Source organism: Lissotriton vulgaris, chromosome 1_1 (genome assembly GCF_964263255.1).
Source record: "Lissotriton vulgaris chromosome 1_1, aLisVul1.2, whole genome shotgun sequence".
NCBI classification, from domain to species: Eukaryota; Metazoa; Chordata; class Amphibia; order Caudata; family Salamandridae; genus Lissotriton; species Lissotriton vulgaris.
Window position 1 is genome coordinate 903,535,316 of NC_141685.1, and position 18,229 is coordinate 903,553,544.

General features: G+C 48.0%; 1 protein-coding gene across 1 annotated transcript in view; it reads left to right on the plus strand.

Moving 5' to 3' along the window:
- The first annotated feature begins 781 nt into the window (after positions 1-781).
- The window catches only part of LOC147748151 (uncharacterized), a 648,568-nt gene continuing 631,120 nt past the window's right edge, over positions 782-18,229 (plus strand). Inside the window, exon 1 of the mRNA XM_086959041.1 lies at positions 782-1,432. Coding sequence (XP_086815167.1) covers positions 1,318-1,432 — 115 coding nt within the window. The 5' untranslated portion in view covers positions 782-1,317. The remainder of the gene's footprint in view (positions 1,433-18,229) is intronic.

Genomic DNA, 18,229 nt, shown 5'->3' on the forward strand with positions numbered 1-18,229 from the left:
CCACATGTAGGGTGCAATGCATATAACGAGTTACTTGCCTCTTAGTGCACCAGTGGCATTGTGGTCAGGGTGTGGACATGAACATATCTATGCACGTTAAAAAAAAACTACAACTTTTAATAAATGCCTGTCAATGTAGTGATACAATCTGATGTACTAAGGCGCGACACTTCAGCTTGTTAATGAAATGTAGTTTGAATTTTTGAAGTGACTTTGTCATATTTGTATACGAGGTTTGCTGCATGATTTACATAAACTTATAGTTCGGTGCGTGCATGCGCTCTTACAGCCAAGCCAGGCCCTTGGCTCGACTCTGGCTCAGCTCTCCATGTTAATTTCTTGGCTCGGCTCGCCACCCACCTTTACCCCCCATTCCGCTCTGAGTTACTCGCCCTAATACTAACATCTTTTACCACACTTCTGAGGGGCTACCCTGGGGCATTTCAAATACATCACATTTCCAATCCTAACCAATGGGGCCGTGTCTGTGATTGTCAAACATCTTTGAGAGAGATCCCACTTTGGCTGCCAAAGACGATTTTAGCTCATTGAGAGTTTTTTGAGCTTTAGTTCCAACCACTGATGGAATAGTCTGGGCGTTTCCGGAGATAATTTGCATATTCTCACCCTGTGCCCCTGCTTGGGTTCTGCGTGAGAAAGCTGTGGACCCGGAGCTGCATGGTGGGAGCTGCCTGGTGTGTGTGGATTATCGGGGGAGGAGGCTTGCATCTTTTGTACCGCTCATCTCTCTTCACTTGCCATTTCTCACTGAAAGGGTCTGGCGGCTTGTTAATCCCCGCCCTGCTCGAGAGACTGGCGGGTCGGTGGTCCAATGGGGAAGGCATTCTAGCTCGGTCCTCTATCCCAACCCTCACTCCCTACCCCACTGCCTCCCCCTCCTCTCCCTCTGCACATCCCTTCCCAGTAGCACCTGAGCTAGCCATTCTGGGGAGTCACGTTTGGCAGAAAGCTTCCTGATCGAAAACACGTTATCGATCGGAAGAAATGTCCTTTTAAAGCACCGGCGACCACTTTATTTATGTCTGATTTCGCTCTTCTGTTTCGCCGGAAGATTCAACAAGTTACAACAAGACGGGGTACTGAAGGAGAGAGGACCGTGAGAACATCCCCATGGTAAACTTGAGCCACATTTCCCAAGTTTGTCGTCGACTGCGAGAGTTAACTACGTCGAAACAAAAGGAGCCGAGCACTCTTGGCGCCCAGGCGTAGGCGCATGCCTCCTTAAGGCGCTAGCTGGCTCAGGATACGGAGCCCGACCCTTAGAGTGAAAACCTTCCCGGCGCTATTCCTCCAGACATGGGTCGACGTATCCCAGGCACGCGCGGACACCGTCGTGTGTGGACATGCCGGACGTCGCCTTTGCTGCTGGTCGCGCTCTTCATCTTGCAAGAACTACCGGGTGCAAGAACAGGTAAGGCGATTTTTTCTCTCATAACTCTCGCGCCGGCCTGAACCTATCCGTCACGAAATAAATGTAGCGATTGGAGAGGTGCCATTGGGAAAAGGAAGGAACTCTAGAAATGTCGATTTGCACCTATTGGGGTGTCCACCAATAAGCGCTGTGAAGTGGCTGCTAGGTGCTATAAAACCTAAATAATAATACAATGCCGCGGTCTGGTGGCTCAGTGGACTAATGCGTCCACTTCAGGGGCCTGTGTTCGACCTCATGGTCACAGGTTCAAATCCCGGCGGGTCCACTCAGCCTTTCATCCATCTGAGGTCGATAAAATGAGTACCATTGAGTTGGGTAACAATAAACATCTGTTATTCAGCGCCAAGAAACCGCTGGGTGAACGTGCGCTTTACACATGTTATGTTATGTTATGCCGCAATCATATAAGGAATCTATCTGGGCTGAGCACCGGTAATAAACCTCATCCAACGTTTGAAAACTTGGCGGGATTTGCTCAGCCTTTCATCCGTCCAACGTTGATAAAGTGTGCACCGCTGCCATGGGTATTTGGCACCTGTGGTTTACAGTGAATCGAAATACGGTCTCAAGAGTGACAGGCGCCGTGGAAACATGACAGTTTTATCAAGGTCCACACACGTTTCAGACACAAGTGCAAGGCCACCAACACACGAAATCACACACGTTCAGTGCCACGAACCATGCAATCTATACAAAACTATATACAGTGCCAGCAACCGCTACATGTATACATACACACGTGCAGCGCTACCAACCCTCAATCTACACAGACAAACGTGCAGTGCCACCCACACTGGACGCTTTAGACACCTTTGTAGTTGCACCACCGTGCAGGCTTGCCAGACACACACCAGCAGTGCAACCAACCTTGGAGCTGCCGAGAAACACGTGCAGGGCCACTGAGCCTGCACGAGCGCTGATACCAATCGTGCCTGTTACGTTTACAGACACATGTGCAGTGCCACCTACCTCTGCTGCAAGATTTACATAGGCCCTCAATGACACCTGTTCCACAATCATAATAGGCCCACTTTAACCTCTGCGTCAACTATGTCAGTCTTACAGCTCACATGTTGAGTGCCAACAGCCCTGTCTTACAGACTCACACCTGCAGTGGCACATATACACACACACGTGCAGTGCCAGTAACCTGAAAGTTCCACAGTGCACATATTCAGTGTCTCGTAAGATTTACACACACAACATAAGCCCAAGTCTTTAGACACACGCGCAGTGCCTCTAACCTTGCAAGATGTATACAATTTAATGTACTCTGTGAGTTTCTCTCGTTCACACCTGTGCAGCGCTAGTAACGCTGTGATTTTTTTTACGACAAACTCGTGCTTTATGAACGTGTCTTCATACTCACAGGTACGGGTGCGGTGCCACGTAGAACGTGAGCTATGCAGACATAAGTGCAGTGCCACCAACCTTGCAAGGTTTACAGACACACGTGCTTGCAGCGCCACAAGGCTTCAAACTTGCAGACTTTACAAATGCATACAGTCGCAGGGCCGCCATACACTTCCAGTTTTACAGACCCACGTGCAGTGGCACCAAAACCACAAATTCCACAGATAGACACGCGCCGTGCCACCAGCCTTGTAAGCTCGTGTATAGGAACACACACAACAACCCCGAAAATGTCACAAAGGCACAGGTGTAGTGCAACCAACTCCGCAGGCTTTAAAGCACACATGTGCTGTCCTACCAAATCTGATAATTTTACGCACACAAACCCTGCACGTTTTACAGACACACACACCCTTTACACGCATACAGTCTACAGTGCCTCCAACCTTGCAAGATTTACACACGCACAAATGCACCAGAGTAGTTAGGTTCACCGACATCCCGTGCCCCAACACCTACATCTGCAAGGGGCTTACAGACACACGTGCATCATCCAACACATTTACAGACACACATGCTGAGCGTTCAACTGCAAGTTTCACACCCACGTGCAGTGCCACGAACACTGAGTTTTACAACAAAGCTGTGCAGTGTCTACAACACACCACCCCACGCTTGTCAGACGCGCGTGAAGCGCCACCAGCGAAGCGCTTTACTTCACACACTTGCTGTGCCACACACACCGCATCATTGACGCCTCATACAAACCTATGCGGTGCAGCCAAGGTTTTCAGATGCACGAGCAGCGCCACGGGCCTTTCACGTGTACAGTAAACGTTCAATGCCACAGACGCTGTTGGTTCACGCACGCACGCGCAGTACCGCCAGCGTTACATCACACGTTAGTGGCTGAACTTCTTTTACCCACAAAATATCCTGCATACTTCTTAACCCTTAAGTTTGCTGGCAGTGTTTACAGAAGCGTCTTAGATTCATGCAGTGATCGACACAATTCCAGTAAAATGCGCAGTGTTGTAAACTAGAATAGCCGCAATAGGTCAGTAATATATTTGTTATATAACATGGCGCTTGAGTGTGAGGAACCTGTCTAATTTTCTTTCGTGTAAATCCACGAAATTGTGCAAATGTTACACGAAATTACACAAAATTACTTAAATGCAACAATTGTCCTTTAGCGATCTATTTGAGTGTGAAATATGATCTTGCATCAATTTTGGATGCGGGGATGCATTTTAGGCACAAAAAAAGATGGTGAAAAAAATACAACTGCCAAGATCAACCGTTGCTCTGGTTCCGGTCGTTCAGGTGATTTCTATGCTTCCGACCTCCTCGAAAAAAAATCTGAAATGAGTTCGTGGGTGGTCGGCCACATACACGCGTTTCCTGCATAATTGATACACAGAAGGCGCTGCATTTATTATGGTATGTTGATGTAGCTACTCGGCTGGGCGTTGTAGCTGCTGCATTATGACGCACCTTCGAAGCTTTTCATCCTTCTAAGGTCGATTAAATGAATTCCATTGGGTGGGGCAGAGAGTAGCGTCGGTTTTAACAATCACGGTCGTCTGTCTATCAGAGGCGTAGCTTCGAATGGTGCAGCAGGTGCAGTGGCGCCGGGCCCCCGAGGCTTGAGGGGCCCAGCCATTGATATCGGAATAATGCTGACATTTATGATCTAATTAACAGTAGAAGGGCGTTTCCGTTGCTTGCTCTGAGGTCAGTGGCACACTTGCTACGTCACTGCTGTCCATACAGAGAACTCTACCCTGAATGAGAGGTGCGGCCATAACCTGATTCAACTGACCTTGGAAAGATGAGGGTTTAGTAAGTTCTGCTGGCATCGCCCGGGCAGGGACCATGCACAGGTCCCACACAGGTCTCAGCTGGCATCCCCGGGCAGGGATCACGTAAGGTCCTAGCTGGCACCCCCCGGGCAGAGACTCGGCACAGGTGCCAGATGTCATCCCCTGGGTAGAGACTCTACACAGGTCCCAGCTGACATCTCCTGGGCAGGGACCCTGCACAGGTCCCACACAGATCTCAGCTGGTATCCCCGGGCAGAGACTCGGCACAGGTGCCAAATGGCATCTCCCGGGTAGAGACTCTGCTCAGGTCCCAGCTGCAATCCACAGGGCAGAGACTCTACACAGGTCTCAGCTGGCATCCCCAAGACACGGACCATGCACCGGTCCCACACAGATCTCAGCTGGCATCCCTTGGGCAGGGGCCCTGCACAGGTCCCAGCTGGCATCCCCAGGCAAAGACCCTGCACAGGTCCCAGTTGGCATCCCCCGGGCAGGGGCCCTGCACAGGTCCCAGCTGGCGTCCCCCAGGCAAAGACCCTGCACAGGTCCCAGTTGGCATCCTCCAGGCAGGGGCCCTGCACAGGTCCCAGTTGGCATCCCGTGGGCAGGGGCCCTGCACAGGTCCCAGCTGGTATCCCCCGGGCATGGGCCCTGCACAGGTCCCAGTTGGCATCCTCCAGGCAGGGGCCCTGCACAGGTCCCAGCTGGCATCCCCTGGGCAGGAGCCCTGCACAGGTCCCAGCTGGCATCCCCAGGCAAAGACCCTGCACAGGTCCCAGTTGGCATCCTCCAGGCAGGGGCCCTGCACAGGTCCCAGCTGGCATCCCCTGGGCAGGAGCCCTGCACAGGTCCCAGCTGGCATCCCCAGGCAAAGACCCTGCACAGGTCCCAGTTGGCATCCTCCAGGCAGGGGCCCTGCACAGGTCCCAGCTGGCATCCCCAGGCAAAGACCCTGCACAGGTCCCAGTTGGCATTCCCCGGGCAGGGACTCTGGGCCACTGAACTATCCAATGGGTGCTGTACGCTCTCAGAGACTTTGCATGTTAGTGCTACACAAAAAGACCAGCAAATATTTTTCTTTTATCCCAACACATTGCCTTAGAACGGGTTGGGAGTATTTCTTTATCTTTACTGCTGCGCATGGCTGGGGAGCCTCAACCCGGGGGAGCGTGCCAGCTGCACCTCATGTGAAGCAGCCAACGCCCAAGGGAGTGTCCTGCAGTTCTCATTGGAGGGCCGGACCGGGGAGCAAAAGCAGCCTTGGCAAGCACAGTCAAACAGCCCTGCCCCCGTCCTCTTCTCCGCAATCTCTCTATTTCCATCCATAAATTCTCCCCACTTCTTTCTTCTCTCTTCTCCCTTCGTAGTAGCAACAGCATTGAGGGTTCTGTCTCTAATTCAATGTAATTTCCTTGGAATAATCCTACATCTCATGCTACCAGCTGCGTAGTGTCTTCACTACAATTCCTTTAAAAAAAATAATTTTAGAACTTTACCTGTATTTTCACCAGTCTTTCACAAACTTTAAAAAACGCACTTAGTGTAACTAACAATTTTAATGCCAAGTTCTGCTAGAACTGTGTGAACAGGTTCAGAAAAGGGAACGTAAAGGCCGTCAAAAGACATATCTCTTTAATTTTACCTCTGGATATATTTTAGGACAAAATCAATGTGCAACTTATCACTAGATTGGATGTTTAGTCAGAAATATCTTCAACCTCAGAATTTTTTTTATGCCTGGCCTTTAGGCTGTTTTGGCCGTCGTGCCCGCCTCACGTTAAAAAAGATGCATAACCATGCATGTATAAAGGTCTTTCCGTTTGCTCTTCATCCATTGGGCAATTCGAGGGTTATGCACTTTTTGCATCCGCCCACCACATACAGCCCATTTCAGCACTGTGGGTGGTGACACTTTGCCAGATCATACATCTGGAGCTGCCCGAAAAGGAGTGCACTTTTATATTCTTTATATCTTTTCAGGCTTTGCTCAGATTGTGTTTGTATTTAAATCAATAAATACTAGTGCACGCTTGTTTAAGGCCAGACCCATTGGCTTTGCCAATGCCAATGCTTGTTTTTAATTACTTAGGGCTTGTCAGAAATTCATATAAGAGTAGCACAAACATGCTGCTTTATTTTCTGCCATTCAGATTTACATCTCAGCATTCTGAGCATCTGATTGGCTTGGAGCATGGTGAACAGTTCCCACATCTCCGCCACCTTTGATTGGGTCTCTGCCAATGTAATGAGGAAGTATAAGGGGGAATGCGTGGCAGACACACATATACAGCGGGCGGGATGACACGAGTCCGCGCCAGAAATGACTCTGGCATATAGTTAATTCTGATTTAGGATAAATGTCCCCTCGGCCGTGTGAGTCCCAAATCAGGGGGTGCAGCGATCATCAGAGCAGCAGGTGATTTAGCACCGGAACCCGCTGCACCCCATTCGTGCCCGTCATTTCATCCTGAAAAGGGGTGCCGCCGGGTCAATCATTAGAGCTCCGACACCCTTGCTCTGTCAGGGCGTAAAATCCTCCGAGATTCACCTGCTGCCCAGGTAGGTGCGGCCGGGCAGATGTCCCTCGACCCAGAAACACTCCTAGTAAGAAACGTGCAAAGCCAAATGAAATGAAATACCCAAATTTGCAGTCACCGCGCACATTTTGGGTGCCAACCACAGAAAATAACCCCTCCAGACCCGCAGTGCGACATCAGATCTACCACTGTCAGAGGTGATGATGTACGCAGGGCGTTACCCAAGTCATGTCCTGCACGTACCACATAGCAGAGCACGGCTGTGACATGTACAACCAAACATGCTCAAGGCAAGGTCACACGCTTGACCCTCACACTCAGTGTACCGTGTGCACCATACACACAAACACGCAGGAAATGCCGACTGATGATCTGAGGTCAAATGCTTGGGACCATTTTGGAAGTTTTCTGACAGTGGCAGAGAATGGCCACGCACCAGGTATGCACACTGCACGTGTAAGGAATATTATCCCAGAACCCACAACAGTACTTTTGGCGACGTTAAAACGCTCTACTAAGAAACCGACTCTCCTATGTTCATAATATAAAACCTTACTAACCCTTCAAAACAAATGTATGTAGAAGGATCGGTTCTGATCCGAAACAACACTATACTCAAATACTGCCAGTTACAGTCAACGCTGCAAAAACAACCTCTTCCACACTCAAAATAGTACTTTAGGCTGCGCACAGGGCATCACGAGGGACATCACAAAAAAGCCTTCCCAGTTATCTTGGTCGCCACTAATTAAAGCAGCTATCATCACTAATTTAGACACTGCTCGCCTAAACAGCCACGCGCCCTGTCACCCATCTTTTCAACCTTTCATTTTCCATCGGAACACTGGACGGAAAAACGCAAATCTTATAGTTGGCCACACACGTTTTTAGTGAAAGTTTAGACGCGCTGATTATTGGCGTGCTAAAATCCTACTTTGTCGAATGTGGCCTCGGATTTAAGGTTTTCAATGTAGCCTTAACTAGTGTATCTGCTGCCAAATTTAATATATCGATATATTATTAAAAAAAATGTTTGCAAATGTTCAGCGTGGCCTATGCAGTTTGTAACCATTGTTCAATGTAGAATAGACCATGACCCACGAGATGCAGAGCAACTTCTTGTTTTTTCTTTGTGTGTTTATCAATGTATAATTTGAAGATAGCCCCGAAAGGCCAAAACAAACAACTGGCTTGGGCTGGCATGGGCCAATGTATAATTGCCTAATAGACTTAGCAGTATTGAAACTCACACATGAAGCCATGGATTAGTGTTCTACACCTCTGTGCTGGTTGATTTGCATGTTCTCTCATGTGATTTGAAATGAAAGTCCCCTCTTTTACAGTCATCCAGCCAGCCCCCCTGGGAGATCTGTTACTCGATAAAACTTTAAAAAATCACGTTATATTTTCCATTCTATTTATTTTTTCATTCATGCTTGTAGCACTTTCATGTATAACTTTAGTGTAGATCAGGGGCGCAACTAGACTCGAATTTCGGGGGGGGGGGGGGGGGGGGGGGCTCAGACTCCCAGCCAGGGCTGGCCCTAGAACTGGTCGCGCAAAGTGCAACAGTCTTTATTGCCGCCCCTTCCCCCACTTCCTCCTTCTCCTTGAATTCCCTCACTGCCACTCGCCAACAATGCACCTTATCTCTCTATAGCCCCTTTCTGACAAACATTTAATTCTTTTATAGCACTACTCATAGTTTACTCACACTTAGGGGGTCATTAGGAAGGCAGGCGGACTTAGTCCGCCCGCCATCCTATCAGTGTTTAGGACCGCCCGCCATAAAGGCGGGGGTCCCGTGGGGGGTATTAGGATGCGCCCACCACTGTGGCAGGCGCATACTGCATTTTTAGCATTGTGGCGGGCGGTGCTCTCAGCACCGCCCACCACAATGCTAAAATTGCATATTTGCATTAACAAAGCGGCAGGCACTGCGCTGTGCCTGGCGCTTTGTTAATGCAAATGCTGGGGGGTACCACAGGTACCCCCCCTGTGCACCCGCCTCCCTTCTTCACTCCGGTGGCCCGCAGGGGGCCTCCGAAGTGAAGACCGCATGCCTTTCCATGGCTGCGAAAGGCATCTGTTTTGGGCCATGCTAATATGGCTGGCGGTGTCTAATAGACACCGCCACCATATTAAACCTTTTCCGCCTTGGCCGCAAGGCGACCGGGGCGGAAAAGCGGCGGACGGTCTTTCCGTCCGCCGCGGTCCCCCCGCCATCCTAATATGGCGGGGGGAATTTAGGTGCAGAGGGCGGGCGGATTGCCCCTGCCAGGCTGGCGGTGGCTACCGCCAGCCTGGGGGGGGGGGCAATCCGCCCGCCATCCTAATGACTCCCTTAGTTCAGTGATGTGCATGGTTCATGTTCTTTGTAGCAGGCTCATTAACCCTCTGCGGTGTGTGGGTGACAGGAGTGCCCATGTGAGTGCACAGTGAGAGATGCAACAGTGTGGGAGTAGGGTGAGAGGAGTGACTGCAGGGTGAGTGAGGTGACCATATGAATTTGGGTGTAGATGTAAGTGCAGAGTGGGACAAATGAATGTATGGTTAGTGATGGGCTTGTTTGAGTGAGATTGCAGAATGAGTAGTGAGGGGGACAGGTGAGTGAAGTGTCACATGAGTGCAGGGTGAGTAGTGTGCTTGTGTGACTGCAGGGTGAGGTACAGGGTGAACAACGCAAGTGTATTGTGAGTGCAGAGTGATCATTGTGAGTGCAGAGTGAGCGGTGTGCTCATGTGACCGCAGGGTAAGTGGAGGGAGAACGGTGTGAGTTCATGGCGAGTGGCATAATTGCAGTGTGGTCATTGTGAGTGCAGGGTGATAGTGTGAATGCATGGTGATCAGTGTGAGTACATTGTGATCCCTGTGAGTGCAGGATGAGTGTGAAAGTGAAGGGCGAGAATGAGGAGTGAGTTGTATGAATGCAGGGTTCATTCCCAGACACTTGACGTAACTCAGCATGTTATTGAGGCCTGGCATAGGGTTTCAGATATATGTTAAACTATTGTTTTTATGGCATTATTCAGTGTCCTGGGATCGAGGATGGAGGAATAAATATTGTGCTCATCCTGCAACAAACTTCCAATCTTATAATTTGGGTTGCCAGCTCATTATATTGATGCCCCATACAGTACAAAAATAAGCAGTCACCTAAAACATATTTTCAGCACTTAACTGTGCATACTTGGGACAGCAAATATAAATAGAAGCCTTTTTAATTGTGTTCTAGGGCTGCCTGAGTTATCCATGAGTAATAATTATAGGGAACAAAGACAGAAAAGTCACATTACAAATGAATACATACTATTTTATTTCTAACCCTATTTAGTGTCAAGATGAGGTCTCTGTAGGCTCTTTAATCAACGAATGGCTGGTATTTGTCTTTTGGGAACCCTACTTCATATTCCTTTTCATGCAATGCATTCTCAAACTAGGGAAGTAAATGTAAAATACAAATGTAAGGAATAGGCAGAGTGAGGGCCTAGGTGGTACTGGAACCAGAAAAAAAACTAAGCCTCAGTAACCAGTTTATAAAGGTATGTAAATATGCAAATGGTCTTTAAAGGTCTGTGGAAAACTCGGGCGTGCCGGAGATAAGACTCCAGACACTACCCAGCCGAGCCCACCGCAGCTCGAGCTGCAGCAGCCAGGGCCGAAACACACGGTTGGCTGAAGCCCTTTAAGCCCTTTGGGCGTTGCGCGCCTGGTGTAGATAAAAACAACTTTGTCTTTTAAGGCTTTCAAAAAGTGATGAAAAAGCATCCCTCCTGCCCCCTATCGGCAGCCATTTCAAGCGGTTCCTTGTCAGGTGCAGAAGCCCATTCAGTCCTGAGATGTTTCCATTCTTGAGCCTGCAGTCCTGCATTTATACTGGGAGGAGCAAGGCCAACACTCAAGCCTGTCAGGGAAATCTTGAGGAAACACGTTATAAAAAATGGATGCCACTCTCAGCCCAATGGTAGGTGGGGCCAATGCCGGACAAAAAGTACCACCTATTTGCTTCATGTGCACTCCTGCATTTGCATCTCCATGCAAATATGGCTCTGCCCTCTTCCTTCTTCGTTGGTTGCACAGCTTTTTAACTCCGGCAGTGGAATGTAGGACACCGCCCATTGATGTATCAAAATCCTGCATGTGTAAATATGGGAGGGATGCTTAGAGGGCCATCCTATAAATGTCGCAATACATTTAAAAACCCAGCTGACGGCATAAAAAAAAAACAAAAAAAAAACTGACATAATAAAAAAAACAGCTGACGTCATCAAACAAAAAAAAAGCAGCTGACCTCATCAAACAAAACGTAATCCTAGAATACTCATTTTTGGTGATTGTTAGAGACAGGACTGGGTAACGAGAACAGTTTTTCTTTTTTGCACTGGATGGTCTCTTTAAAGGGTACATCCCAGAGACTCACCATCATATGAGGATGTCCCAGAGAACCCCCCGTTAGCCCTCAGGGAAAAGAATACAGAGGGCCTACCATTGAACCTACACAACAAGGACTTCCTTGTCCAACTGAGACATTTCTGCTCAACACTAGCGGAACAAAAGGCCGAAATGGGTTGGTGGACGTAAGAGCAGTCCTCTCAGCGTTTCTCCCTACTCTACAGACAGAGAGGGGTTACTTTACTGGTGATGGAAATTCCATGCGCCTAGGTGGGGGATGTTATTTATTCCATAATAAGGACCCAGAAACTCTGCTTCAGCAAAGATGAGTCCAGAGGCGGTTCGGATTGAGGTGCGGATAGTTAGACATCTCCTCATTTATGTATTTATTCAGAATAGAAAAGCGTTTTCCTTTCTCGAGTGGTATGTGACTCACACCGTAAAGATAATCTTGAATATAATGGAGCACAGCATACTACATGCAGGGCAAAGAAATGTGGGCACTAAGTTATGTGTGTCTTTGGAATTTGAGCTAGTAATGTAGAAGGGCTTTTCACTGCTCACCTGCAGTCAGTTGCAATACATCCTGGAGCTCAGTTGGCCGGCCATCTTGGAAACCGCCACTGGGGAAGACTTAGGGCTTGATTACAAGTTTGGCGTAGCAGCGCTGGTGCAATATTGCCTCAGCTGCTCCAAACCCGCGCAAGGACCACTGGCCGTATTATGAATTGAACTCGTGTTACACGAGTTCAACTCATACTACGTCTGCGGTCCTTTGCCTTTCCCATGGCGGTGCCTGGAAAACAGGCACTGCAATGGGAACAACAAAAAAGTGTTCCTGCCATGCTGGAACTTTGGGGGGATACAGACAGGGGGGCACATGTTATGCCCGCCTGAATGTATCCCAGTGGCAGGGGGCAGGGCCCCCTTAGTTACTCAACTGGCAGCCTTTTCATGGCGGGCGCCTGCCATGAAATGCTGGTGTGGACGAACTTGGAATGTGCTGAGAGGGACTGCTTCCATTACATTTTCTCCCCACACTCTCTCACCTTCGTACCCCGAGTAATCGCACCCCTTTTCTTGCCCTACTTTGCAGCAGCTCCGTTTCCACTGCCTCCGCAACTCCCTTTTTGGCCTTACTTCTTGGAACCCTTTTAATGACTCAATTTCTTCTTCTTTCCCCCAAAGCTCTTCATCCAGTCGCTCCCCTATTATTTCTCCTCCTCTCTCACTCTTCCCAGATCCCTCCCCAGTCCCTGCTCTGTCTCCCTCCTCCCCACTAGCCCCTTCCAGCTCTCCCCTTTGTCTGCTGCTGCTCAGGCTGCCCTGGCCCTCAGAGCTCCTCGGAGACTTGCAAAAAATGCAGCCCTCCCCTTGGAAAGAACCTTCGAGTGTGCTCGGGCCCTTGTTTGCTGAGCACATATAGAACATGCTAACCCAGTGCACGCACGCACACTGCCCGGCCGCTGCCTTTGTTTCAGAGGGGGCTTATGTGGGAAGTACAGTCAGGGCTTACTTCAGGGGTGCGGGGTGAGGAAGCCTAGTGGCTGTCTCAGCTATGATAGAAGGGGAAGGCAAGGACATTTCTGTACACAGGCGGCCACCTCTGGCGCCCCTGCCTAGGGGGGCCCAATATGCACCACCGATAAGCCAACGTGCATTGTCTTGCAGTGGCAGGCTTGAAAACAAACATTGGCAAAGCCAAACGTTCCGGCTTGCCATTTGAGTCCAGAGTCAAACATTGCAAAAGTCTATTGATGTGCAAAATAAAGAGAAAGTTGATTTCTGTATGTAATGCATCTATGAGATAAGGAATATATGTGCGATGATTCAGAGTACTATTATGGATGTAAAATAATCGTTAAGGTATTGGAATGCACACACTCAATGGGAGGAAGAATGATACACCAAACAATGAAACATACTCTTCAGAGCCAAGCCAAAGCCCACTTTATAGATCATTTAAAGAAATAGTAACAATAGGTCTAGCTGACCTCTCTAGGCTGTCAAGCTAGACCTAAAAGTATGCAGAGGAAAGGTACAACAATCTACCAGGTGTAGGGCACCATAATAACCAGAGGGATCTGGGGAGGATTGGGTGTATGGGAAGGAAAAGCAACATGCACAGTTACCAATGTAGATCATTCCAAGAAGGACATAAAAGATAGCTGAGCGGTTTGGGCGCCTGCTGCAGAGATCCATGTTCACTCTGCAAGCTACACATTTGGAATTCAAGCTGATCAATTAGTTTTTCATTATCATGTTATGATATGTTTATTTGCAGAGTGCACAATTCCCACTGGAGGGTATCCCAGTGCTGAAGCAGGAGCTGTATGGCCAATGTTGTCAAATGCCTTGTATGTGTGTGTAAGGAGCTTAAAGAGTGCTTGTTTGTGGATTGGGAGCTAGTGGATCTCTTTGAGGTGAGGTGTGATGTCAGTGTGGGGGTGAGAGGTTGAGGGTGAGCTTAGCTGCTGAGTTTTGTATGGTCTGTAGTATTCTGGTCAGTTGAGTGTTGAGTCCTGCATCAAGTGTGTTGCCTCAGTCCAGCTTGCTGGAGATGAGGGTTTGGGTGACAGTTCTGCGAGTGTTGGCGGGGAGCTATGTGAAGATCTTCCTGAGCATCTTGAGTGTATGGAAGCAGGAGGCGGAGTCTCCGTTCACTTGGCCATTCATGGAAAGTTAGTTGTCAATTACTATTCTGAAGTTTTCTGCATGTGTTGCTGGGAGGGATGTGGGCTTGAGTTCGGCAGGCCACCAGGTGGAGTCCCAGAGCAAGGCGACTTATACGAAGATTACTACTTCCGCTTTAACTGCGTGGAGCTTGAGGGAGTTGATTTTCATCCATTTGCGACTTTGATCATGCAGGTGGAGATCTTGGTCCTGGTGTTTGGCGTCTTGTTTTAGAGGGAGAGTATGAGTGGGTGTCGTCAGCATAGGATTTGCTGTTGATTGTGTGGGTGTGAATGATGTGGCAAGTGGGGTCATGTAGCCATTGAACAGGGTAGGGCTTATTGAGGAATTCTGCAGATGAGGTTGAGAACATCTGAGGTGAATAGAGAAAGTCTGACGAACTGGGCGTGGCCTACCAGGAAGTAGCAAATCCAGTGAATTCTTCTGTTTTTTTTTAATAAAAAAGCATTATTACTTTGGGGCATTCTACAAGCTGCTGTTTATACAGCTCTGCAGAAGTTCAAGAGGCTCATTCCCTTATACAAGTGTATCCCCCTAGTTCTGGCACAAGTCTAGAGAGCTGTCAGGTCTGAGTATCTCAAATAGCCCAGGTTCTTCTGTGTATCCTGTTAAATGGAAATTGGGCTCGATAACAGGAACATACTCCAACTAAAACCCTCAGATGTAACAAAAAAAATCATAAACATCAGGACTTGGTGAGCTACTTACAGCTGCAACTTTAGATCATTACTCTTGCTCTCAAAGCTGCAATAAGCAAATGCCAAATGTTCTGTGAGGGGAGGTGTCGGGCCAGATCAGCACAGTGGTTGCTCCTTTCCGCCAAGCCAACCCTCTATAAGATGGTAACCTCAGTGCCAGAATGCTGGTTAGGGTGTCAGCGTGCTGCCATTGTGGATACCATGGGCCATACATTGGTGTCCTGAGCAGGCATCCCCTCACAATACATCGGCACGGGGACACTGCTTGCCAAGTCTTTTTTGGGCGGCATGGAGTATTTTACTTCTTTTGGTATTTGGTGGGGTCATCACAAACTCTGGAGCACCAATTGTCTATTCCAAACACACAACAGCAGCAGTTGCCTATTGCAAACCTACAATAGTACCAGCTGCCTACTAGAAGAGTACATAGGCACAAACCATTTACTGCAAACTTACAAAACCATCAGCAACTAGTTACAAAACCAAACGCGCAGCAGCATCCTGCTATAAACCTGTAACAGCACTAGCCTCCCAAGATAAACTGACAAAAGCACAAGCTGTTGGTTGCAAAACCACAAAATCACCAATCGCCATCTACAAATCCGCACAAGCCGCCTATTACAAACCCACGGCAGTAAATGGCACGTACTGCAAACCCACACCACCAACTACCTACTAACAAAATATAGCAGCACCAGCCACCTACTATTAACTCCCAATGCTGCCAGTCCTCTATTGCTAAACCAGAAAAGCACCAGGCTCGTACTACAAACCCACAATAACATCATCGGGCTTATGTAAACCCACAAAAATAGCAGTCTGCTCCAAAACCACAAGAGTAAACACACAACAACACTAACTGCCGCTATAAACCTTCTAAACAGAGAATGAATTCATTTTCAGAAACTTTATCAGCACGGTTTCTCTGAGACATCCCAGCATTGTGTGCTCTAATAAGTATATTTCACCTGATATAGACGGTAAAATACAATGGTAAAAATATGTAAAGTAAATTGGAGAATAAAACATACAGTCCCATGGAAACGTATTCACGGTATACAAGCCCTTCATCTTTTTTCAGATTGCATCCCAGAACAAATACACACGCAAAATTGATGGGTATGAGCATTTTCACTGTCTATCACACGGTTTTAATTTTCAGATTTTCAAAAGAAAAAATATTTAAAAAGTTTAATTAAATGCTTGCAGTTTATGTGAAAAATAGGAAGCAAACATTAGAGTAGACCTTAAAACATACATTCAAGTCTTACACTCAATATGTACATTGACTAGCAATCACCAGGGTTGGACTGGGTCAGAAAACAGCCCCGGGTACCATGTGGACCCCCCTTAGCTAGTCGGATAGCAAACAAGAACGTGACACATTTGCTAATCGGGGTAGTTTTGAACTTGTAAAGACACTTTGTATAATATTTTTCGACGAACTCATTTGTGCTTGATGCAGGCTCTGTTTGTGGTAATATCAGCGTCATCAAGAGTAAAACCCGGCTCAGCCGATCATAAAACAGGCCCACAACAGATTCAATTCCGGCCTACACAGTGACCTATCAGACCAGCGCATCTTCCAGATTGTCCTGCCTTCCTGGACTCCAGCCTGACCTGCTAATCACATGTATGATAAGTGTGAGCCTACAGACACAAGACATTTTATTCCAATCTGGATTCATATTCAATGACATGAATTCGCCAAAATGCCTGGGGTAGCAAAAGTTACATCACATCATTTCTGTTTGACCAATCACATAACACACAGTGAAAACATACGATGGGACACTGATCCCTCCCAGGAAGTGATATCTACATTGTTCTCCTGTATGCTTTGTTTTACTGAGCAAAGAGTTAGGCCTTAGTTTGCAGCCGGAGCTTCAGAAAATAAATAGTGCATGCCAAAGCACACTGAAACTTCTGTTCTCTTCTTGTTATTGCTTCGGCCATCCTCTGATGTCAGAGGCCGCAGAGACAGAAACAGAGGTTGCAAGGATTATGCTGATGCGACCCCTGGAGACCCCTAAATGACATCTATGGTCAAACTACCCACATGTATATTAGCCCCTTCGATGCTCATGATAAGCTCAGCTCGTCATGAGGCACGGTGCTCGTGTGCTCATGACGAGCTCAGCTCGTCATGACCACACCCAGTTCTATTATGGCCCAGCACAGGAGAAGAATATCTCAAACATCGATGAGGCTAGACCAGGAGGCGTCCGGTGTGGTATAGGATTGCTGTATCCAAGCCAGATGTTCAGGGTAACTACTGGCTACCTTCATACTACACATGTGCATTAATTAATGAAACATTTATTAGTAAGAAAGGTATACACCTCAAACCCAGCTACTTTGCTACACTCAACTGATCTATCAGGGCAGCCAAACGAGAGGACAGCAAAGATGCCTGTTGAGACCGAAAAACGTACAATATTCTAAAATAACAACAACTTGTACGCTGCCCCTGTCAGCTTGGCTTTATCAGCAGCAGACACAACAGTCCAGTGGCCACATGCTTTCTGTAGTCAGTGTGATGCCTTTAGCATGTTTTGAGTGAGGAAGTCAAAGGGACCTAGCACTGACTTTGGCCAAGAGGCCTATGGTACTGAAGTGAAAAGTTGCCCTAGGGGTTGAGCTAAGGGTGAGGGATGTTACAACTTGGGCTAGAGCAGAGGAGAGAGCCCTGATCAGGGAGGATGCTCGAGGCACCCGACGACGACCAAGATCGAGATACTGGAAGCATGGGAGCACCCAGGGCAGGGATACAGAAAGTGAGAAGGAAGCTCAGGGCACTCAAACAGGTGAAACAGAGAACAAAATCCCTGGGGACTCTGATGAGGAGATAGATGCACACTGAAGAAGTACGACTGATTGCAATATCTCAGGGTGGTGAATTTTGTTCCACTGGACAGAAACTGAGCTAATGTGTGGGTCCAGCCCCTACATCCCATGTCTGCCACCTTTCCTCCTCCCAGATGGACAGTGGTTCGCGCTCGGACATGGGGGTCCCCCCCCACAGTAAACAATCAACTGCCCCCTCCCCGCACGGTGGGGTTGATTTGTAAACTTCTGACTGTAATTCACTGGAACCAATGACAGCCACTGAGACAGCTTGTTTTGTTTTACTTTTGATGTTTTTTCTTGTTTATAGACTTCAATGCAATGGTTGGTACAGACTCCCTTGAATGCATTTTTTGCACACTAATAAAAGACACACCTAAAGTAGGGTGTACTTATAGCATACTTGGGTCAATTGACAGGAAAGTATGC